Here is a 25523-nt window from a genome sequence, read left to right on the forward strand (position 1 = left end):
GTTAACTATTTCTGTCCTAAGCTTTAGTAGTTTGTGCAGTTGAAGGAATTTGCCATTTCCTTTAAGTTATCTAATTTATAGTTATAGAGTTGGCCATAATACTCCCTTATTATCTTTTTAATATCTGTAGCATCTGTAGTGATGTCACTTCTCTCATTCCTGAAATTTGTAATTTGTATCTTTTCTCTTTTTTCCCTCATCAGTCCAACTACAGTTTTATCAATTTTATTTATTACCTTTTATTTTCCCCAATTGTTTTTCTGTTTCCTTTTTCATTACTTTCCTCTCTGATGTTTACTGCTTCCGTTCTTCTGCTTTCTTTGGGTTTCATTTGCAATTTTTTCTAGATTCTTAAAACAAAAGCTGAGACAATTGATTCGAGACCTTTTTTTCCAGTACATATGCTATATTATAAATATCCCTCTAAATACTGCTATAACTTCTTTCCATAAATTCTGATATGTTGTATTTTCAATATCATTCCATTCACAATACTTCTTATTTTTCATTTTTATTTCTCCTCTGACCAATGGGTTATTTAGAAGTGTTACTTAGTTTCCAAATATTTGGGGACTTTTAAATATTCTTCTGTAATTTATTTTTAATTTAATTCTATTGTACTCAGAAAACATACTTTGTATGACTTGAATCCTTTTAAATTTATTGAGATTTGTTTTATGGCTTGGAATATTCTCTATCTTGATAAGTATGTCATGTGTACTTAAAAAGAATACATAATCAGCTTTCATCAGATGTAGTGTTCTATCAGTTTCAATTAAGACAAGCTGGTTGATAGTTTTAGTCAAGCTTCTACAGCCTTACTGACTTCTATCACTATCGAGACAGGGGAGTTGAAATTTCCAACTATAATCATGGAGTTGTCTATTTTTCCTTGAAGTTCTATCAGTTTTTGTCTGATGTTCTTTGAAGTTGTCACTATTTGCAAAACTATATAGTTTTCTCATATTCTCTTGATTATTTGACTCTCTTTTCATTAAAAAGTGATGTTCTATATTTCTGGTAATAGTCTTTGATCTGAAACCAACTTTGTCTGGCATTAATATAACTGTTCAAGTTTTCTTTTGGTTAGTGTTAGCATGGTATATGTTTATATACCATGACATAGTTGTGTATTTAAAATAGGTTTCTTGTAAATAGCCTCGTAATTTTTGATTAGATGTCAGATGTTGTGTATTTTATCTTGTCAGGTGATTCATATTTTTGGGTTCCAGCATGTCTCCAGTGCTCTGCCCTGTAAACTGTAACAACCTTGGCCCATCTGGACCTGCAGCTCTGTTTTCTCATCTCAAGGAGACTGAGCTCTATGCCATGGCCTGGAAACTCTATTCAGGCAGTAAACAAGGGCAACCATAAGGCTCACTTTGTGTCCCACGTCTCAGGGATAACTCTCTTTTTTGCCCGATGTCCAGGGTCACTGAGAACTGTTGTTCATATATTACGTCTGTTTTTTCAGTTGTTTCCAGCAAGAAGATAAATCCAGTCTCTGTTATTCCATCTTGGCCAAAGGCGAAGTCTGAAACCTATATTGCTCTAATGTTTTTTCTTGACTTTAGCACTAAGACCATCATTATAATATTAAGTAGTAGTGTGAAAATGGGCATTCTTGTATGGCTTATTTTTATAGAAAAATCATTCTCTTTCACCACTGAGTGCGATGTTAGGTCTAAGTTTTTTGAAGATGCCTTTTGTCAGGTCAAGAAATGTTTCTTCTATTCTTAGTTTGTTTTTATCACAAAGGCTTTTGAATTATGTCAAATGGTGTTTTTCTGTACCTACTGAGATTTTCATATGATTTTTCTCTTACATTCTGTTAGTATTGTCAACTGCGTTGATTGATTTTCAAATACTAAAGTAACTTTATATTCCTGGGATACTCTCTCCTTAGTCATGGTGTAGTCCTTTATATTCCTGTAAATTTCTTTTTTAAAGGATTATTATTATTTCTGTTAATGAGGGATATTGTTTAATGTTTTGTTATAATATCTTTGTTTGATTTTAGTGTCAGGGTAATGTTGGCCTCATAAAATAATTAAGAAATTGTTCCCCACTGAGGAATTTTCTAAAAGATTTTGTAGATGTTTGATATTATTTCTTCCTTACAAGTTTGATAGAATTTACTGAATTCATGGGTCTAGAGATTTTTGTGGAGTGTAACTAAGAATTTAATTTCTGTTATATATATATATATATATATATATATATATATATATGTTTTCAGGTTTTCTGTTTCTTCTTGACCCAGTTGTGATCATTTACATCTTTCAAGGATTTTTTTTTTTCGCCTTTTGCCTATGTTGTCAAATTTATTGGTGTAAAGGTTTTTAAAAGAATATTTCTTTATGAATGTTTTGGTTTAATATTATTTAATTTCTTTAATGTCTTAATTATAGGCGCTATAGTCATGTTGCTTCTTTAATTCCTGATACTGGCAGTTTATGTGTTTCCTCTTTATCTTTTGATCTAGGTAGAGTGTTATCAATTTTATTGATTTATTTAAAAGATTAAATTTTGGTTTTATTGATTTTTCTCTATCATTTGTGTTTTATTTCACTGATTTCTGGTTTTATCTTTATTATTTCTCTTTTCTACTTGAGTTCTTTGTCTATCTTCTTAAGGTAGAAGCTTAGTTCATTGATATTTGATGTTTCTTTTCTAATATCTTATGCTTAAACTATTCCTCTAAGCATCACTTTAATTGCATCTCACAAATTTTGATTTGTTGTTTTCACTTTCATCCAGTTCAAAATATTTTCTGATTTTTCTTTGACACACTGTTCTGTTTAATCTTTACATAATTGAAAATTTTCAGATATCTTTCTGTTATCTAAGTTAACTCTGTTTTAGTCAAGGAACAAAATCTATTTAATTTTATCCTTTAAATTATTTTGAGTCATTATAAGGTCCTGCATATTGTCTATCTTTGTTACTGTTCTGTGTCTACTTGGCAAGAATGTTATCTTGCAGAGTTTGGGTGGGCCATCATAAACGTCAATTTGATCAAGTTGGTTGAGAGAGTTCTTCGAGTCTTCTACGTAATTACTGATTTTCTATTTATTCTATCTTTACCTGAGAGAGGAGTATTAAAACAGCTAACAAAACTATGGATGTATCTATTTCTCCTATCAGTTCTGTAAATCTTGCTTCCTTTTTTTTCCAGTTCTGTCTTTAGGTTGATACACAATTGGTATTATTATGTCTTCTTGGTGAATTTATGCCTTTACCATTGTAAAATGTCATTTATTATCCCTTTTGGTAATTTTGGGGTTTCCCCTCCCTGTGGCACAGTCCAGAAACTGACCCTGGACAGAAAGCTGTGGCAATCATAGGGCTCACTGCTTGTTCCCTTTCTCCTTGGGATCCCAGTCTGTTGGTTTAGGTCTGAAATGAGTTGTTCCATGTACTTTATCCAGTTTTCTCTTGGTTATGGTGAAAGGTAAGTCCAGATCCTGTTACTCTCTCATGGCTGGTAACAGAAGTGTGCCAATTTAATCATGACATATTTTATTACTACATTTAACAGATATTTATGGAACACTTAGTGGAAAGTCTAGAAATACCAAGGTAAGATAGTCACAGACCAATGCTATACAAACAAGTAAAAAGTTATAATAGTGTGGCAGCTGTCAAACATGGCCCCCAAATTCTTTTATACTCCTTCCATCGAAGGTTGGATTTTATTTCCTTTCCCCGTCAGTGCAGATGCTGCCACAGCTTGTCCAGTAGACTATGACTGAAACCCTGCTGTGCCTGCCTCCTACCTCAGGTGTTAAAAACTGGAGGTTTTCTCTTCTCACCTCTTGCAATGCGCAGCCCGATATGCTGACACTTAGGAGGTTCCCTGTAGGTGTTCTGGGCTGCAGCCCCAGTGACCCTGCCGACCTCCAGTATCAGTGGCCAGACAGGTAAGTGTGCAAGCTTTCCAATGACTGCAGCCCCAGGTGTAACGTCATCCCAGCCTTGAGCCACCCCTGCTGACACTGTGTGGAAGAAAGTCAAGCTGTTCCTGCAGAGCTCTGTCCACCTTTTTGATTTGCAAGCAAAGGAAATGATTATTGTTGTCCTAAGTCACTAAGGTTGGGTGGTTTTTATGTAGTAAAAGACACTTGGAACAAATATAATATCATTAAGTGCTATGATAGAAACGGCCAATAATCAACTAACAAATACTTATTACATGCCTAGTACATGTCAGGTGCTGAGTTAGGAAAGGCTTTTGGGAATTGAAATTGAGTGGAGGTTTAGAGAGGGTATGGAATCAGAGCAGGAAAGGCAGAACGAATTGCTTGTTTGAAGACATGGAAAGTATGGGGGCATCAGAAAGACTAAGGTAGAGGGGCTGAAAAAAGACTTTAAAAAAATGAGGGACTTCCCTGGTGGTCCAGTGATTAAGACTTTGTGCTTCCTGCAGGAGGCATGGGTTCGATCCCACATGCCACTCAGTGTGGCCAAATATAAATAAATAAATAAAATTTAAAAATGAGATTTTCAGGGGCCAGTTCTGTAAGGATGTAATGCTAAGGAATTAGAATTTAATTATTTATTTAATGAGTGTATTCCCCATAAGCTATACTCCATAAAAGAGCTTTTATCCCTATGATATTTCCAGCATCTAGTATGGTATTCGTACACATAAGGAGTTAATAAATATTTATTAAATGACTGAGTGACTGAAGAACCATATGAGAAGTTTAAAGGAATAACATAATCAGATTTGTTTTAGAAAAGTCATTCCAGCAGGGGCGTGGAGAATGGTTTGGAGACAGGTAGGTATATTAACTCAGCTGCCATGAGAAAATACCATAGACTGGGTGGCGTAAACAACAGAAATTTATTTATTTTTTACCATTCTAGAGGCTGGAGTCTGAGATCAGGGTGCCAGCATCGTTAGGTTCTGGGGAGCTCTGTCTTCCTGGCTTGCAGATACACATGCCTTTTCATTGTGTCCTCACATGGCAGAGAGAAGAGAAAAAGGAAGGTCTCTGGTGTTTATTCTTATAATGGCACTAATTTTCCACCATGAGGGCCCCACCCTTATGTCCTCATATAAACCTAATTACCTAATTATCTACCAAAGGCTCCATCTCTAAATGTCATCACATTAGGGGTTAGAACTTCAACATATGAATTCTGTGGGGACACGATTCAGTCCATAGCAGTAGGAAAGGAGAAAAACATAGTATGAGACAAATGTAATAATTCATCCAAAGGATGATAAGAGTGTGAACTAAAGTAGTGTTAGTAATGTTCCTAGGATATTTCTTTTCCTAAACCTTAGAATTATAGTTTTTCCTGGAGAACTCCAATTGCACATTGCTGTCTTGTTTTTAAAGACAGAAGAATATTCAAAATCAAACAAACAACAAAAAGGGATTTAACATTTTAAAATTAACCATAGAATTTCATAAACACATATTACAGAAACACTTGAAAGTGTCTCTACAACGTTTTAAAAACTATGGTGAAACTAAAAGTGAAACTCATGTAGTTTTAATGTTTTAAGGGATAATAATGGAAAGCTAACCTCAAAATACAAACCACTTGCACTTTTTCTATTTGGTTTTATGTTAAATAATATTAAAAATGTTTATTATTTATAGCATATTAATGATAAAAGCCCTAAAGAGCTAAAACCATTCTTCTAGGTCAGAATACATAGATAATGCTATTAAGACTAACAGTTGTGTTATTACTTCACTATCTCCAGTGCTCACATATTGATGATCAAGGCTTGAACAATTTGATCACTAGCTTATCGCTGGCAACAGAATTATTCAGTGAAGCACAAAGTACATCCAAATGCATCTTCATAAATATTTGGCTCTGATACATGGTGATTATGATAATGTGCCCCAGACACTAATGCCCGAGAACTTGAGGTAGACACCTGTTTCTGTCAGCCCACTAATCAAGAACCGGTTTTTGAGAGAGAATGCTCTGCTTCACATATCAAGGGATGTTTGGGAAGAATTGTATACTCATCATAATGAAACACAAGCAAGTTTTGGTACTGGCTCCTTAAAATGTTAAGAACCGGTGGAACTAATGTACCACATTTTTTACATTGCTGTGTTAACTTTTTTCTGCTCTTGAAAGACATATAGAATCATCACTAAAATATCTGGAAAATATAAAGTGGCTAAAGAGCAAAATATCACAAATCTTACCATTCAGAGATAATCGCAATATTCTCTCCTATTCCCTCTCAGAATTTAAAAGTTGGGGGTATTTTGTAATCTCATATGGTTTTGTAAGCTGCTTTTACAAACTTATGTATTTAGATGTCTATCTATGTAAATATAGATCTATATTATCACCTTTAATAGCCGGGGAGTTTTTACATTGTGTGTACTATGATTTACTGAACCAATACTAGTTAAAACGATTACTTACAATTATTTAGCGCTTGCTGTATCCTGGGCACCTAAGGGCTTCGTTTGTGTGAATCCATTTGATCCTCACAACCTGATTATTACACCTGCTTCATATCGATGAGGAAACTGAGGCACCAAGAGGGAAGTAATGTGTCCAATCTCTAATGTCGGACATTTTCGTGTTTAACAATGCTCTGATATTATAAACAAGGTTGCCATGAATAGATTTGTTCACGTTCTTAAAGAATGTCTTTAGGATAAACTGCAAAAAGAAGAATTGTTGGGTCCAAAGGTATTCACGGTTTTAAAAGCTTCTGTTACATACTTCCAGGTATTTCTCGTAGGGAGACTGTAATAATTTCATCCAACATTGTGAGTGTACGATTCCCCACATCCCTCTTTTTCATCTTTGTCTCAATGACAAACACGTATCTAAATGCTACTCTAATCGTCATTTTTCACTTTTAGAAATGGGGCTTCATTCTTAATGGAGGTTTCTAAGCCCTCCTCGTATTTCACAATACCAATCCTGTTGTCCACACGTTGTAAACGTTTACATGCTACATTCGGAAGTGCTCTAATTTTGGTAGACTTACATAACTTCAATTTACATGCAAGATGCTCTAAGTTCCTTCCAAGAAGGATGCAAAAATCTCTAGAAGATGCTCCTTAACATTTCTACAGGATATAATTTTTTTGGTAAAGTTATAAATAAAATGACGAAATAGTTTAAGTTATTACGAATCACTAATCAATCGCTAGCTCCATTTTTCAGTTTTCTCTTTTTGCTCGGTTTGGGGCGGGGGGCAGGTATCGCAGACCTTCTTGCGCTGTGCCACTGCTTTGCCAATCACCGTAATCCCTTAGTGAGTGCACAGTCAGTCAGTAGGTGCCAACGCCCAGCCAGAAGTGCTTTTGACCGAGCCTCCGAAGCGGGCGTTCGGGGCCTCTCGGGAAGGTGCCAGCGCAACCTCAGCCGCCGCGAGCAGCCGCGCGCCCGACACTCCCCTCGTGGGGACTCTGGCCAAGCCGCCCCGCTCACATGACTTCACCGAGCAAGTTCCTCGTCACCGCAGGCAAAGAACTGAACTCACAGCCCTTTTACTTAGATGCCCCCGAGTGAAGGGGCTTCCATCCCCCTCACCAGGGACCACAAAGTTCTGACAACCAACCGAACGGGTGGGAGAAAGAGATCTCCCCTCTCCCCAGCCTCGACCCCTTTTCTTTCTACTCAGCCTCTGATTCACGCCTGGGCTCGCTAGGCGGCTTCGGCGCGCCCGGAGGACCCCGTCCTCCGGAGGCTCCCGACCAAGGCCAAAGCAGGAAGCGCAGGCATCACGGCCACTTTCTCGTGTGGCTAATCAAAGCGGGGCCGGGCGGATGGGGCGCTGGGGTTGGGCCGGTTTGGGCGGGGCCGGTTTCGGGCAGGTTCTGGTCAGGCGGCGCCAAGGGCTCCCATATTCCCGACAGGCTCCGCGCGGGGGGCCTTGGCGGCTCCTCCGATCCTGTCGCCGCCGCCGCCGCCGCGGTAGCTGGGGGTCTGTGAGAGGAGGAGCTGTGGCGGACCCCGGGGGGTCCGTCTTGGTCGCTGTTTTTGCCTGAGGAGCCTTCCTTCCTCGGTCGTACCCTGACTCCCGCGGTGTCGAGGGGAAGTCCCTGCGGACACCTCAGCACGCAGTGGAGATGCCTCTCTTTGCCACCAATCCCTTCGATCAGGACGTCGGTAGGTGCTTCTGCCGCCCCCCTGTCCACCCCCGGCGGACCGCGAGCCCGCTCTGCCCGCTCCCGGCGGACGGTCTGGACGCCCGGGCCGGGCGAGTCCTGCCCCTTCCCTGAGGCTCTTTCTGTAAGAGTTTGGAGGAGGTTGGGGGCTCGGCGCATCCTCTTGGAAAGAAGGGGGGCTGTGAGAGCCTGGGAAACGGGCCTTGAGCTGGGGCTGTGGGTTCCTAAAGAACTGCTGCAGAGGTGGGTGTCGAAGGCCGCGGAGGAACAGCTGGGGCGGGAGCTGGTGCTGGGAAGGTGCTTCTGGGAAGACAGTCGAGAGCTAGGGAGTCTCCACTAGCATAGGATATTAAGCCTTATGATAGAGTGTTTCCTGGGACACATGTCAGACGTCTGGAACTAGGGGAATGTTTTAGGTTGGCTTCCTTAGGGGACTTTAAAATCTGTGATAGAACTGTAGCGGGAGGACAGAGCTGCTGGTTCAGGGTGGACTGTCAGAGATCTTGGGAGAGAGTGATTAAGATGGAATACTTGGCAATAGTGTAGACGTCATTGAGGGCCGGAGACACTGGGCTGCCTTCCTTGGGTAGGTGTCGGTATTTTAAGTGTGGAAGAGGACCTGGGATCCGAAAATGCTAATTTGTTTTGAATTTGAAATGGTCTATTTTTGGTTTTCTGAATCATCGGTTTTAAGTAGTGATCATACCAATTCAACAGGTTAGGGGTGTGTGTGTGTGTGTTTTCCTGGTCTGAGGGTAATAATTACAGGAGTTTGAGTTTTCGGTGAGAGAATTTTGGGGTGATTTGAATGCGCCTAGCATTTGGGGCACACGCGTGTGGAGTGAAAGCAAGTTAATACCGTGCCTAATTGCTAGAGTAAAGAAGAATAAGGACACCCTAATGGAGTTGCTTTTCATGTCTTTGTATCTTGACGATAAAAGGTTTGAATCTTCGTTGTTGTTTTGTTTTGTTTTGTTTTGAATCTTTTAAACTCTGACTTACAGCCTGCCACTGAAGCTTGAAGTTTTGGGTTAAGACTAGAAAAAGGTTCAGTCCCATCCCTGCTGCTGCCTAGCTCAGAGTGGAATCATGGGCAAGTTACTGAAGCCCTTTGAGTTCCAACGTACTCGTCTTTAAAGAGAGGGAAAACACATTCTGTTTGTGGTTCAGTGGAATAGTATGTGTAGAGGGGCGTCCTACAGTGCCTTTATACAGTGGGCACCAACTAAATGATAGCCTTCTTCGGTTTCAGTTTAAATGAATGTCCTGAATCTTAGCAGTGGATGGAACTTTAGAGATGACTAGTAATAGTTAATAAATAAATAATTGGGAAATTACATTTAATTTAATAAGCGCTTAACACACACTGTTCACAGGACACTGCTCAGCGACGTAAGAGTGATGAATAAGCAGCATGCTGCTGTTCTCAAGCAGGTTTATAACTTACCACATTAATTTCCAGGGCAAAGGCTTAAAATAAAACTATTTCTTAATACCTTCTTCTTCTGTTTCCAGCACCTTGATCTCGTTTTCATGTTCGTATGTAATCTAGCTTCCAACTACCCAGTAACCTTTATATCCTGTTGCCTTTTGAACCCACATTTCCAATGGATTCTTAATGTCACACCTTTCCCAGTACCTACGCCACCCGGTTCAGACACAGGCTCCTTCTTGCTTTTATACTTTTGCTTGTATTATTTCTTCTACCTTTCTTCACCTACTTATGATTAAAACTCAACTCAGAATCCAACTCATACCTGAATCATTTCCTGATTACTCTAACCTAGGGCTTCTTATTAGCGACACTACGGATGGTTTGGACCAGATAAATGTCTTTGTCGTGGGCGTCTGTCCTCTGCAATGTAGGGTGTTTAGCAGCATCCCTGACCTCTCCCCACTAGATGCCAGTGGCACCTCTCCCCACCGAAACCCCAGTTATGATTTAAAACATCTCCAGACATAGCTAGATGTCCCCTGGGGGCACAAAATAGTTTCCAGTTAAGAAACACTGCTCTAGCCCACTGTAATCTCCACCCTTTTCAAAACTCCTGCGACACTTTTTGTCTTTACCAGATTATTTCGCATTAAAGATAGTTATATTTTGTATTAAGCCCCTGAACTCTTTTGTTGGTTGCCACAGAGTAGGTGCTTAATAAAAGTTTGTTGAGTTGAGGACGTGCCCATGGAGCCTGTTAGATGGTAAGCTTCTTGAGTGTGGGAACATTGTTTTGCTCCAGAAAAAGCTTACTTTTTGTTTGTTTGTTTTTGGCCACGTTGCTGTGTGGCTTGGGGATCTTAGTTCCCCATTGAACCCGCACACACCCTCGGTAGTGAAATCGTGGAGTCTTAACCACTGGACCGCCAGGGAACTACCAGAAAAGCTTACTTTTTAAAGTTAGGTTTTAGTGTTTGGATCAATTCTCTCCTCATGATCCATGTATCAAAATATCGTGAAAGGGCTTCCCTGGTGGCGCAGTGGTTGAGAGTCTGCCTGCCGATGTAGGGGACACGGGTTCGTGCCCCGGTCCGGGAAGATCCCACATGTTGTGGAGCGGCTGGGCCCGTGAGCCATGGCCGCTGAGCCTGCGCGTCCAGAGCCTGTGCTCCGCGACAGGAGAGGCCACAGCAGTGAGAGGCCCGCGTACCGCAAAAAAAAAATATATCGTGAAAGCTTATCTAAGAAGACCTGCCAGAGATTCCCAGCAAATCATCCTTGGACAGAATCCAACAGACTCCCATTTAAAATTTTTCATTAGTATAGCATGTAGAATATAGTATGTAGAATACATTTAACAATATTTCTTCTTACTTTGTCCATCAGTGAGTTTGTCAGCGATATTAAAGTACTCCCACTAACTCACTTGATATATTTATCACTTAACATTAGCATATATTTTTACTTCTTCAAAATTAATTGCCTTTTAGCTTTATTCATCAATAAACTGATAAACTGGGCTTCCCTGGTGGCGCAGTGGTTGAGAATCCGCCTGCCGATGCAGGAGACACGGGTTCGTGCCCTGGTCCGGGAGGATCCCACGTGCCGCGGAGCAACTAAGCCCGTGAGCCATGGCCGCTAGGCCTGCGCATCCGGAGCCTGTGCTCCGCAACGGGAGAGGACACAACAGTGAGAGGCCCGCATACCGCAAAAAAAAAAAATAAATAAACTGATAAACTGAAATGGTAAATTGGAAACTTACACAGTGATTTATACCACGTAACATTTCATATAAAGAGATAAAATACTGGTGATCACTTTTCCTGTGAAGAAGCGCCTAAATATGTTATTAGAATGTGAGCTCCATGAGGACAGGCATTTTTGTTTGGTTTGTTCACTACTGTATCCCTAACACATAGACCAGTCTCTGGCACTAATAAACATTTAGTAAACACTTACTGAATACTTGAATCTCATTTTTGATGTTATATTTCTTGCTAAGTTCAACTCTTAAATTATGAAGATAACTCATTCCATCAAGCTTTTATTTCAGAGTCCCTGGTGACTTCTGTCTTGCCAAAGCCATAGGTCAATTCCTAGTTCATTTCTTTGTTGATCTCTTAGCATTCCTCTTTGATGTACTTTATTCACTTGGCTTCCAGGACACCAAACTTTTTCTGATTTTCTGCTTAGCTCCTTTTTAGTCTTTTTGGCTTCTCCTTTTTGTGACTTCCAAATGTTCAGTTCTAGAACTTCTTTTTTGAGACTTTTTTTCCCCTTGGAGTCTTAGGAGGCAATTTAGGTTTGCATTAAGAATTCAGACTCTGGAGCTACACTGCCTGAACTCAATTACCAGGTTTGCTGCTTTACCAGCAGTGTGACTTTGGGTTAGTTGCTTAGATATTCTGTGCCTCAGTTTCCCTATCTTTAATATGGGATATAGAGATAATAATAGTTTTTGGTTTCTTCCCCAAACCTTCTCATTCCTTTATCCTTGCCTATTTCAGTAGATGGCACCGTTGATATTTACTGTCACTCATCTCTAATGTCTAGGAGTCATCACCGATTCGTCTTTTTCCTTCACGCTTCATATCCATGCTATCAGCAAGATCTTCTGGCTCTACTTTAAAAATGTATCCAGAATCTCATTACTTATCCTTGTCACATCACTGTTATCTTACTCCAGTCATCGTTCTCTCTTTCATAGACTGTGGCAGGAGATTTCTAGCAGGCTTCTTTGCTACTGCTCTTGCCCTTTACAATCAGTTCTCATTTACAAAGGTCAGTGATCTTTTAAAAATCTCAGGTACTGTCATTTACCTGCTCAGAACCTTCCAGGAGTTCCCATCGAACTTACAGGGAAATGCAAGTTCCTTAGTGTGGCCCATAGTCTGGCCTTTCCTATGTCTCTGATAGGATGACAGTCTCCAAACACTCTCTGTCATTCTAAGCTTCTTGGGTCTGAATATGCCAAGCTCATTCCTGCCTCTTTATCTATATTGTGCTGTTTTCTTTGCCTAGGCTATTTTCCCCCCAGGTGTTTGAAGGTCTTGATGTCCATCACACCATTCAAGACTCTGTTCAGAAGAGTTTCTAAGAGAGGCTTTCCCTGATTACCTTCTGTAAAAAATATCCATCTTTACCGGCTCTGTGTCCTTGTTCCATTTTGTTTTCTTTATAGTACTCAACTACCTCACATTGATTGATTGATTGGTTGATTGATTGCCGCTTGTGTAGAATGTAAACTCCACAAGGACAAGAACTTTTCATTTCTATTCCTAGTACTTCAGGGACAGTGCCTGGTACCTAGTAAGCACTCAATAAGTATTTACTAAAGGATGAGTTTTTGATATCTTGCTTTCGCTCTGGTCTTGCATATATATCTATTTGGTGTTCTACTATCACCTAAAAAATCAATCTATCAGAAACTGAACCTATATTTCCAGTCTAGTTCTTCCTTCATTATGCAGTTATTTTGTAATGTTCAAGTTATCTTGATTTGAAACCAAAGAGGCATCTCTGAATCATTACCCTGCCTCTACCAAATCATCATGTCTTTGTTTTTATACTACATTGCATTCCTAGTCACACTGTGGACCTGCTCATAGCCTACAGAATTGGACATGTTTTTAGTCAGTTTTGCTAGCCCAGTCAATATCAAACCACAACCAGTTTCATCTTCGTAAATGTTGGTGTCACATTCTTCTGCAGTTTAGTGTGATGGAAAGACCTTGCTTGGGCTTTGCGTTTAAATTGCAGGTGCAGCATTTACTCTTAGTAAGTGGGCAAAATATGGACATAGACAAGTACAGAACCCCTCTGAGTTTACTTTCCACTTGTGTGAATAGGGATAAAAATATCTGCCTCTAGGAGTTGCTGTGAGGAACGCTTAAAAAGCACAGGACGTTCTAACTCTTTACTGGAGTTGAATAGTCCAATTCAGCATGTTCAAACTAATATTCAGATTTCTCTTCTCAAGTTTGCTTTTCCTCTGTTCTCATGACTGGTACTTCAGTTTACTTAGTCAGATATGTCAAGAACCTGGGAGTCGTTCTTAAATTCTGTAGTTGTAATTTTCTCCATCCCCACGGCAAATATATACTGTCTGCTGTGTCCCAGCCGCCCTGAACTTGCCCTCCAGGATTCTGGTGCTGCCGTAGTCTGTGTGCTTCTCTTCCTGATAGCTCTTGAGTCCATTCGTCCATCCGTCCGTTCAGGCCTCCCCTCCTTTCTGTTCTCAGCGCCACTGCCCAGCAAGTTTAGCTTGCTCTCTTAGGAGAGTCCCGTAGCTCCGTTATCCCTGCCTCCAGTCTGTCCCCAGTCATTTTCCAGGTGACAGTGATATTTCCAAAATGTAAATGTAATCATATGGCTCCTCTGATTAAAATAGTTCAGTGAATCTACAGCTTTTCACAGGAATTTGAACTTTTCAACATAGCATATAAGACCTTGTAGCACGTGGCTCCTTTTTTTACCTCTTCAGTCTCCACTCTTTTCCTCAAGGCATATTTCCTTGTTGGTTTTACATCACGGCCTTTACATTTGTGGATCCTCTGAGCTGCCGTACCTTTCTCTTCAATAGTCCCCGTTAAGGTTGTTTTGAGGAGATGACGCACATAGAACACTCAGCCCAGTACCTAACATGTAGAATGCAAGGGAAACATTTTAACTCCTCTTATAATCAGGTCAGGCATCGTTTGGAGCCTTTAGAGGCTACTCAGATTCTGAGGGCTGGAATCAGTTACTGTAAAACATACTCAGGAGAAAAAAGCAAAAATCTAGAATACGGGTCTGTTAAACGTCTGATATCCATGGGGTTAAGAAATTTTGTGCTCATTGTTTCTTCTGTTCCTATTTTACTTCTCCTATAAGCTAGTCTTTCTAATCCTTCTAGATTTGCATTTCCATTTTGTGCTCTTTTCTGAGATGCTTTCATGCTGTTCCTTTGACACCTACTTCCCTTTCTGGTTAGAAGAGCTTCAGATTGCTCTTCCAGTGGAATTTCCAGTGGTCAGGAGGGATAGGGTTATTTGGTGAAACAAACGTTTTTGAAAAATTGATTCCGATCTCACAAAGAGGGTAATTTCTTTAGGACTTGCTTTTTCCATTGGCCATTTTTGATGAACTTTTATGTCTCCAAACTGAATGAATGACAGTCTTTTTCCTATAGCCTGAATGTGATGGACAGTCATCCTCTCCGCATTTCTTAGCTCCTCAAATCTTTGGCGGTCATACATTTTGAGAAAAACAAAAGTAGCTGCTTATCAGAAAAAAGTGCTTCAATCCATTGAGAAGACTACTGAAATTCAAATGAGTCTCAGTGTGTGATTTTTCTGGGTACTGCTAGGCAAATTTCTCAATCTCTTTTTGGGGATAAGGAAAAGGATAATCTGAGGATAAAATTAGATCATTATGAAGCTTCGAATTCTTTAGAAGCAAGTGTGTGTTATTTTCCCACATACCGTGTTTTTGTCTTAGAAAATAAATAGTTTTGAATTCATTTGCTGTTCACAAAGCCATGTTGAACTGCTACTGGTAGTTTATATTTTTCTGATTTAAAAAGTATTTGTTGTTTTACGACGTAGAAGAACTGTGCTATAGCTCTTGATCTTGAGGCAGCATCAATAAATAATGTGAACAATTTTAGCGTTCTGAAATGGGTTGCATTTCTGATCTGTGTATATAAGTTTGAGTCAGATCCTGATCCTGTTTGTGCATAGGAGAACGTTTAGCATAATATTTGTTAATGACTATACCAGACACTCCTGGGTATGCCTTAATTCAAATCATCCTTAGTTGTGATAATAGACAATTTGTATTTTATCAGACATAAGCTTGTCATTTCTAGTTAACTATTTACTTTTTAATAAGTTCTAATAAGCTTAAGTATTTTTAAACAGAGTGATAGGTTTTAAGATTTAAGTGTGTTCTTTTAAAAAAATGCACTAAGCTTTTAAAATATCTGCTTGGCTACCAGTTAGTGAGGATGGTGAATTAAGTGCACTACCAGATCAAAGTGATAACTTGCTTTCCTTTTTCTAAGATGATGTACAGTCATCCCTCAGTATCTGCAGGACTCCCGTGGACACAAAAACTGCAGATGTTCAAGTCCCTTATATAAAATGGCATAATGTTTTCATATAAACTACGTACATCCTCAAATATACTTTTTTTTTTAAACTTTATTTTATTTATTTATTTACTTATTTAGGCTGTGTTGCAGCATGTGGGATCGTAGTTCCCGGACCAGGGATCAAACCTGCGCCCCCTGCAGCAAAAGCATGGAGTCCTAACCACTGGACTGCCAGGGAATTCCCCTTTCATATACTTTTTAAATTATTTTATTTTTTATTTTTGGCTGTGTTGTATCTTCGTTGCTGCGTGTGGGCTTTCTCTAGTTGCGACGAGCAGGGGCTACTCTTGGTTGTGGTGCGTGGGCTTCTCATTGCGATGGCTTCTTTTGTGGTGGAGCACAGGCTCTAGGTGCGTGGGCTTCAGTAGTTGTGGCATGTGGGCTCAGTAGTTGTGGCTCGCGGGCTCTAGAGCACAGGCTCGGTAGTTGTGACGCACGGGCTTATTTGCCCCGCAGCATGTGGGATCTTCCTGGACCAGGGCTCGAACCATGTCCCCTGCATTGGCAGGTGGATTCTTAAGCACTGTGCCACCAGGGAAGTCCCCACCCCTCCCATATACTTTAAATCATCTCTAGAATACTTGTAACCCCTAATAAAATGTAAATGCTATGTAAATAATTGTAAATACAATGTAAATGCTATGTGAATAGTTGCCCACACACAGCAAATTCAAGTTTTGCTTTTTGGAATTTTTTTTCTGACTATTTTTGACCTGTGGACGCTGAATCTGTGGACTGTAAGTGTTAGACTGGAGGATATTGTTCAGGATGACTCACTCAGTCTTCTTGAGCTTCGAAGGTATTGGGGGTTTATGGGGTAGGGCTCTGGGATTCCTCAATTAGAGCAATTCCACTTGAATTTACTTCACATATTGGTTTCCTTTAAGACAACTTTTTCGAATAAAAGAGATTGTTGAATAATAAAGAATTTTGCTAATCTTTGTCCCTGTTTTCTGGAAGGGAACCTCTAAATCATTGGAATTTCCTGAGTGATAGGAGCGTCTTTCTAACTCATGGTGGGTTCCTGGGACAATACCTTGTTTTATGCTAGAGAGATGACTCAGCATGGGGGCTGGTGGCTCCACAAAGTCTAACCTTGTGGTAAGATGGCTGGGGCTTTGAGTCACACGATACCAGCTAGACCTCCAGAAAGGGGGAGGAGGCCTGGAGATGGAGTGCTAGGGGGTGGCCAATCATTCAGTCAACCATACCTTCATAATGAAACCCCAGTAAAAACTCTGGACACCCAAGCTCTGTTGAGCTTCCTGGTTGGTGATACACACTGATGTGCCAGGAGGATGGTGAGTCCTGAGGGCACAGAAGCTTTGCATTTGAGATCCCCCCAGGCCTAGCCCCCTGTGTCTCTCTTCATTGGCTGGTTGTCATTTGTATCTTTTATAGTAAAACTAATTATAAGTGCTTTTCTGAGTTCTGTGAATTATCGAACCTGAGGGGATAGTGGAAACCCCTGAATTTGTAGCCAGTTGGTCAGAAGTACATGTGGCTGGAAACCCCAGAGCTTGTTTCTGTGTCTGAAATGAGGAGAGACTTGGGGAGTTCTGTGCCCTCAACCTGTGAAGTGTGTGCTAACTCTGGGTAGTCAGCATCAGAATTACATTGTAGAGGGTTTCTGCATTGAAAAGTAAAATTTGAAAACCATTGAAGTAGATGCTATTAAAGGTCTATGTTTCTGTGACTTTTATGGATTCATACTGCAGTTATATGATTAGATTTCTTATTTATTGAGCATTTAGGCTGAAAGCATGAATATTGAAAGAATTACCCAAAGTAGAAATTGTTATTTTCAAGGGATTTACTATTATGGAAGCTTGAACAGGTCAGTTTGACTCAGTTATCCTCTTGGCATACCTGCCAGCGAGAAAAAATTAAACAGCGTTTAGACATTTGCTTTCAAAGTTACCCATTTAGTTTCCAGAGTAATGTTAAGTTTCTTATTATATTTTCTTCTTTTCCCTCTTCCAAACCATTTTTACATATTGGCAATAGATTCATTTTTTTTCTTAAAAGTCCAGCACTGATCAGATTGTTCCCTTGCTCAAGATTTTCTAGGCTTTTTGGTGTTTCTTGAATTAATACAGATGCTTCATTTTGTATTTTGGGTCTTAGAGTGCTTCCTGCCTTTCACAAAGTAGTCTCTATTTCAGCCAGCCTACATTCTTTATATTTCTCTTGTTTTCATAACTTTACTGTATTCACTTAAATAGAAATAAGAGTTTATTATTAATCCTGTTCTCCTCTGTCTTAGTTTCTAAATATATTAAGAATCCTTTCCTGATACTCATTCTCCTCCCAGGTGTTTACCTTTTTTTCGATTTGCTTTAGGTTTTGCATTTTTTTTGTGATATTTTTTCTATATACTTTCAGGTCTCTATCTGTTGGTTTCATTTTCCGTTTTTAGAGTCTGAGCTACTTCAGATAGGGTCTGGCCTAGACTAGAAACTTATTCCATTTTGTTGAATATCTGTCCAGCTTTTGTAATTTCCTGCAAATAAGTCACCGTACCATGATCTCAGATGTTTTGGACATTTGTGTTAATTCTTAACAGGAATTAATTTGTGTGAATAATCTGCTTTTAGAAAATGGTAGGGTGATTGGACATAGGTACCCTATCTGCCACCACCCATTGGTTAGCACCCACTGCCGCCTTATTATTTATTCTGTGGATAGTTCTCCATGGCAGTGACTAACTGGTAGGTGTTGCTATATCCCTTGGGACCGTGATATGGCTCAGGTATTGCAAACCTACAAAGAATTTGGACAGAGTTGGCTGCTTTGTATTTTCTGCTTTTAAACTGGCTATGACTGACCTCCAGCTCTCAGTAGGATGTCAAAATGGGGAAGTAAGTGTTGCCTGTTGAACGGGGTAGCAGGGCATTGAGGGGAATAGGGGATCAGGAATTTCGTTATCTCATCACCAAGGCCTATCATTATAGGTAAGTGGATCAGGCTTTCTACCCCCAAACCACCTCAGGTTAAAAAACATATAAATATTAGTGAAGATCTTAGAGATGCTGTCTTTTAACATATCTGTTCGTGGCATTACAGTGCTCCAGTCAAGACAGGTTACCTTTTGCTTTGGTATAGTTTTTGTTTCAGAAGATAACAGTTATTTCTTTTTGAAGTTTTTTTTCCTCTTACATAGGCTCTTGTTTGTTCTAAGTTGCCTTCTTCTGCGTTGGATTTGCTAATATTTTGTTGAGAATTTTTGCATCTATTGATATTTTCATGAGAGATATTGGACTGTAGTTTTCTTTTCCACTAATGTCTTTGGTTTTAGTACTAGGGTAATAATACTGTCCTCACAGAATGAGTTATGAAGTATTTCCTCTGCTTCTATCTTCTAGATGAGATCGTAGAGAATTGGTGTAATTTCTTCCTTAAATGTTTGGTAGAATGCACCGTTAACCTATCTGTGCCTGGTGCTTTCTATATTGTAAGGTTACTAATTACTCGTTCAGTTTCTTCAGTGGATATAGGCCTATACAGATTATCTACCTTTTCTTGTTTGTGATTTGGCAGATGTGTCTTTTGAGGACTTGGCCCATTTGTTCCTAGGTTATCAAATTTGTGGGCATAGCATTGTTGATAATTACTATGTGTTTTTATTCAACACCACCAAGAAGGTTTTCAGTTTTCAGTGAACACTGACTAGATGTTCTACATATTTAGCTCACTTCTGACACTGTCTACCTAGGGAGAGTGTCAGATTGCACAGCTTCAGGGCTCAGTCCTACAAGACTGCCTTAACTCCCCACTTCAGCTGCCAGCCCAGGATGTTACCTGTGCTTCTGACTGACTGGCTGTAAATTGGAGGCTCCCATGATTCTCTCAGTGCTCTTTACCCAGAGTAGTATTCATTTAATATCCTTTTTATGTCCATGAAAGCTGTAGTGAGGTCCCCTCTTTCATTTCTGATGTTAACAATTTGTGTTTTCTCTCTCATTCTTTTTTTTGGGGGGGCGTTACTTTTGGGTTACCCTATCAATTTCATTGATCCTTCCAAACAACCAATTTTTGGTTATACTGATTTTTCTCTCTTTTATGTTTTCAATTTCATTGATTTCTGCTCTAAATGTTTTCCTTTTGCTTACTTTGGATTTAATTTCCTCTTCTAGTTTACTAAGGGGGAAGTTTATATTAGAGATTTTAGATTCTCTTTTCTGGTTTATAAATTCAGATTTCCCACTAAGCATTGATATCAAATGCCTCCCTCAAATTTTGATAGGCTGTACTTTCATTTTTGTTTAATTCATAATATTTTAATATTTCTCCATTTTTTTGACCTGTGTATTATTTAGAAGTGTGTGTTATTTAATCTTCACATATTTGGGGATTTCCCAGCTCTTTTTGTTAATGATTTCTAGTTTAATTCCACTGTAGCCTGTGAGCAGACATTGTATGATTTCTAGTTTTCTAAATTTGTTATGCTGTGTTTTATGGCCCAGAATATGGTCTGTTTTGTTATGTTCCAGGTGAGCTTGAGCAGAATGTATTCGGCTGTTGTTGGATGAAATAGTCTGCAGATGTTAATTATATCCAATTGATTGATGGTGGTGTTGAGTTCAACTATGTCCTTAAACTGATTTTCTGTCTACTGGAACTGTCCATTACTGACAGAGAGGTGTTGAGGTCTCCAATTATAATAGTGGCTTCATCTGTTTCTCTTTGCAGTTCCATTACTTTTTTTTTTTTGTGCGATAACGCGGGCCTCTCACTGTTGTGGCCTCTCCCGTTGTGGAGCACGGGCTCTGGACGCGCAGGCTCAGCAGCCACGGCTCATGGGCCCAGCCGCTCCACAACATGTGGGATCCTCCCGGACCGGAGCACGAACCCGTGTCCCCTGCATCGGCAGGCAGACTCTCAACCACTGTGCCACCAGGGAAGCCCGTCCCTTTATTTTTAATCTATATGTATCTTTATATTTAAAGTGGGTTCTTGTAGGTGACATATAATTGGATTTCATCTTTTGATCACTCTGACAGTCTCTGTATTTAGGCCGTTAACATTTAAAGTGATTGTTGATATTGTTGAATTAATATCTGCCATATCTGTTACAATTTTCTAGTTGTAGCCCTGTTCTTTGTTCCTGTTTCTTATACTTTCCCCCCTGCCTTTTGTGGTTTTAACTGAGCATTTTATATGATTCCATTTTCTCTCTTTTTTTAGCATATCAGTTATACTTTTTTTTTCTACTTTCAGAGTTTACAATATACATTTACAACTAGTCCACATCCACTTTCAAATAACATTGTACCACTTCACTGGTAGTACAACTCACCTTCTAGTAGCAAACTATTCCTAATTTCTTTCTTTTGTTCCTGGTGTCCTTGCTGTGATTCATTTCACTTATACACACACCTGCACACACACAAAAATGCATACACACACGTGTATACATGTCTCCTATATCCTCTCCTTGGACAACTTTTTAAAACATTTCTTGCAAAGCCAGTCTGCTATCAACAGGTTCCCTCAATGTTTCTTAGTATGAGAAAGTCTTTATTTCTCCTTTCCTTGTGAATAATATCACAGGGTATATAATCCTAGATTGGTGGTTATTTTCTCTCAACACTGTTTGATTCCATTCTCTCCTTGTTTGCATGGTTTCTGAGATGTCAGGTGTAATCATTATGTTTACTTCTGAATAGGAAAGGTGTTTTTTTCTTCTGGCTTCTTTTTAATTTTTTCTTTATCTTTGATTTTCTGCAGTTTGAATGTGATATTCCTAGGTGTAGAGGTTGGTTTGTTTGACAGTTATTGTGCTTGGTGTTCCTGGAGCTTCCTGGACCAATATTGCTCCAAATATTTCTTCCATTTCTTTTTCTCCTTCTTCTCTGGTATTCCAATTATGCCTTTGTTACAGCTTTTATAGTTTCCCACATTCTTGGATAATCTGTTCCAGTTTTATCCCCCCTGCCAGTCATTTTTTCTCTTTGCTTTTCAGTTTTGGAAATTTCTATTGACATATCCTCAGGCTCAGAGATTCTTGCCTCATCCGTGTCCAGACTGCTGATGAGCCCATCAAAGACATTTGTTTCTGTTATACTATTTTTGATCTCCAGTATTTCTTTTTGATCCTTTTTTAGAATTTCCATATCTCTGCTTACATTGTCATCTGTTCTTGCATGTTACCTCCTTTTTCCATTAGAGCTCTTATTAGCATATTAATCATAGTCTTTAAAATTTCTGGTCTGATAATTCCAACATCCTTGTCATGTCTGAGTCTGGTTCTGATGCTAGTCTGGTCTCTTCCCATGGTGGTCTTTGCATTATAGAGTGTGGCTTGCTGGAAGCTGGAGACAATGTACTAGATGAAGGGACGCCAGCCTTTAGTGGTGTGAGGATCAGGAACTGTGATTAGGGCTCAGTGAGCCTCTGCCCCGGGGAGTGAATTTTCATGGGCTGCTCTCCCTTAAGTTGGGACGGGATGGCTACAGGGGGCTGGAGTTGGATATTCCCCTTCTCCCACGTGGAAGGCTAGAGCAGGCTAGCGTTGGGATTTCCCTTCCCCCAGGTGGGTTAATCGCTGAGGAAACTCTAGTTAGTTAGGGGCTGGTAAAATTATTTCTCTTGAGAGTAGGCCTTGTTAAGAAGAGAATACTCTGGTGTATGTCAAAATGTTCAGTTTCTCTCCCCCTGCTAGAAAAATAGGAGAAATTTTCTGTGATATTCACCTTGAGAACTTGGGAGAACCCATGGAAGTAAAACTCACAAAAGGGCTTTCCTGGTAGTGAAGTGGTTAAGAATCCACCTGCCAGTGTAGGGGACATGGGTTTGAGCCCTGGACCGGGAAGATCCCACATGCTGTGGAGCAATTAAGCCCGTGCGCCACAACTACTGAGCCTGTGCTCTAGAGCCTGCAAGCCACAACTACTGAGCCTGTGTGCCACAACTACTGAAGCCTGCACACCTAGAACCCATGCTCTGCAACGAGAGGCCACCGCAATGAGAAGCCCACACACAGCAACAAAGAGTAGCCCCCACTCACTGCAACTAGAGAAAGCCTGTGCACAGCAACAAAGACCCAGTGCAGCCAAAAATAAGTGAATAAAACAAATAAAATTTTTTTTTTTTTAAAAAAGCTCACAAAAGTGTGGGGACTCCCCTAAGCCTAGGCTTCAATTGAGGGTTTTTTTTTGTGTGTGTGTGGTATGCGGGGCACAGGCTCCAGACGCACAGAGTCTGCGGCCATGGCTCTCGGTCCCAGCCGCACCGCGGCATGTGGGATCATCCCGGACTAGGGCACGAACCCCCGTCCCCTGCATCGGCAGGTGGACTCTCAACCACTGCGCCACCAGGGAATCCCTTCTCTGGAGTTTTAACTCTCAGACTTGTGCAGACTTCTCCTCCAGCAGTTTGTCAGTTTCAGTTTAGATTTCTGTGCCCTGGTACTGGTTCCTGGAGATGTTTCTGCTCACGGGCTTCTGCTCTGTTAAATTGTGATTCTGTGTATCCACCTATCTATTTTTCTCATTTGGGGGGCAGCAGTTTGCCCTGTGACCTCACTTCTGAGGCATCTAAGAAGAGTTGTTGACTTTTCACTTTGTTTACTGTTTTACATGTTAGGATGAAGTGAATACTTCCAAGCTCCTTACATACTGGACTGGAAAACGGAAGTAATTGCTTACTTTTGGTGCCTAAGTCTCAACTATACCTGGTATCTCCTTGTCTAGAAAAGAAATTTGCTTTACCTGCAGAAAGTAAACCATCACTCATTTGCTCTGAGGGGGAGAGGTGATTGCTAGAGCCTGTAAGGAAGCAAAGTAGGGACTACCTACATTTCAAACAGCATTAACCGATTTTGCTAACTTGGAGGTCCTCTTTTTCTTCTTCATTCTCAATTGCAGACATTCTTTCTGCTATGAGTACTTGAATTTTCTGAGGATTCAACAGACAGGTTCTTTTTTTAAAAAAATATTTATTTATTTAATAGATCTTTACTGGAGTATAATTGCTTTACCAGACTGTTAGAGTACATCAGCCATATGCACACATCTATCCCCATATCCCCTCCTTCTTGAGCCTCCTTGCCTATTCCCTCTAGGTTGTCTCAAAGCACTGAGCTGGTTCTTAAGGTTTTTTTTTTTCTTACTGCCAATACAGGATTCACCTTTCTTGGGTCTTCTAAGTAGTTTACCATGTATTAATGTTGTCCTATAGCTTTTGAGATATTGTTGCTGTTATTGCTTCTCATGTGTTCCTTATCCTTGTGTGTTTGTGTTAAAGAAGAAAAAAGTCCCTTTATTGTAATTAAGAAAGGGGTCTAAATTAGGTGATTTGGTTCAATCTGCCATACCTCTGTTGTTTTCAACTTGTCAAGTTTTTATTTAAGGTAAAATATTCAGTTAAAGCTTGGTTTTCTTTTGCTCAGCGCCACCCTGCCCTGAAACAACAGAATCAGCAAAACTAGATAGTTAATTAATTTAACTACCTGGAACATTTTGATAGAGATCTGTGCCTAGTCATGCTCCTTCGCTGGTGAGTAAAGCTAAGAATTATTTGAATGAAAGTATTCCTTATTTTAGTCTTTCTGTGCGCAGAAAGGGATGGATTTGTGCGCGTGCGGGTGTGTGTGTGCCTGCGGGTGTATTTTTTTTAATTCCTCTTTTTTTTATTGTGGCAAAATATATGTAAATCATATTTACTTTAACCATTTATAAATATGCAGTTCAGTGGCATTAAATACAGTCACAGTGTTGTGTAACCATCACCACTGTCTATAACCAAAACTTTTTCATCATCCTCAACAAAAACTTTGTAACCATCAAACAGTAACAACCCCATTTTCCCTCCCACCATCCCTTAGTAAACCTCTATTCTATTTTCTGTCTTTATGAATTTGCTTATTCTAGGTACCTCGTGTAAGTGGAATCTACAATATCTGTCCTTCTGTGTCTGGCTTATTTCACCAAACCTAGTGTTTTCAAGGTTCATCCATGTTATAGCATGGAACAAAATGCCATTCCTTTTTTGGCTTAATAAATCCCACTGTGTGTATATATACCGTAGTTTGTTATTCATCGGTTGATTGACACTTGAGTTGTTTCCACCTTGTAGCTATTGTGAATCGTGCTGCTATGATCTTTGGTGTACAAATATTTGTTCAAATCCCTGCTTTCAGTTCTTTTAGATGTGCAGTTTAGGTAATAGCAGAGTTGTTGGATCATATGGTAGCTGTACGTTTAACCTTTGAGAAACTGCCAAACTATTTTCTACAGTGTTGTCTTGTTTTTAACCAATTATCACAAATTTTAAACATATACAAAAGTATACAAAATACTGTGAGTGTTCCTTGTATACCCGTGAACTCATCCAGCTTTAATATTTACCAACTGATGGCTGTCATGTTTTATCTATACCTTCACCTGTTTCACCCCATTCCATATTATCTTTTTTTTTAACATCTTTATTGGAGTATAATTGCTTAACAATGGTGTGTTAGTTTCTGCTTTATAACAAAGTGAATCAGTTATACATATACATCTGTTCCCATATCTCTTCCCTCTTGCGTCTCCCTCCCTCACACCCTCCCTATCCCACCCCTGTAGGTGGTCAGAAACCACCTAGCTGATCTCCCTGTGCCACGTGGGGTGTATTTTTTTCTTTTTTCTTTTTTTTTTTTGCGGTACGCGGGTCTCTCACAGCTGTGGCCTCTCCCGTTGCGGAGCACAGGCTCCGGAGGCTCAGGCTCAGCGGCCATGGCTCACGGGCCCAGCCGCTCCGCGGCACGTGGGATCTTCCCGGACCAGGGCACGAACCCGTGTCCCCCGCATCGGCAGGTGGACTCGCAACCACCGCGCCACCAAGGAAGCGCGCGGGG

General features: G+C 40.0%; 1 protein-coding gene across 2 annotated transcripts in view; it reads left to right on the plus strand.

Moving 5' to 3' along the window:
* Nucleotides 1-7836: 7836 nt before the first annotated feature.
* The window catches only part of STAM (signal transducing adaptor molecule), a 69980-nt gene continuing 52293 nt past the window's right edge, over nt 7837-25523 (plus strand). Inside the window, exon 1 of one of the 2 annotated variants that reach the window (XM_059058339.2) lies at nt 7837-8115. In XM_059058339.2, the coding sequence (XP_058914322.1) occupies nt 8076-8115 (40 nt within the window). In that variant the 5' untranslated portion in view covers nt 7837-8075. The remainder of the gene's footprint in view (nt 8116-25523) is intronic. The other variant, XM_067030497.1, reaches the window with a different exon arrangement.

The sequence above is a fragment of the Kogia breviceps genome, chromosome 3, assembly GCF_026419965.1.
Source record: "Kogia breviceps isolate mKogBre1 chromosome 3, mKogBre1 haplotype 1, whole genome shotgun sequence".
NCBI classification, from domain to species: domain Eukaryota; kingdom Metazoa; phylum Chordata; class Mammalia; order Artiodactyla; family Physeteridae; genus Kogia; species Kogia breviceps.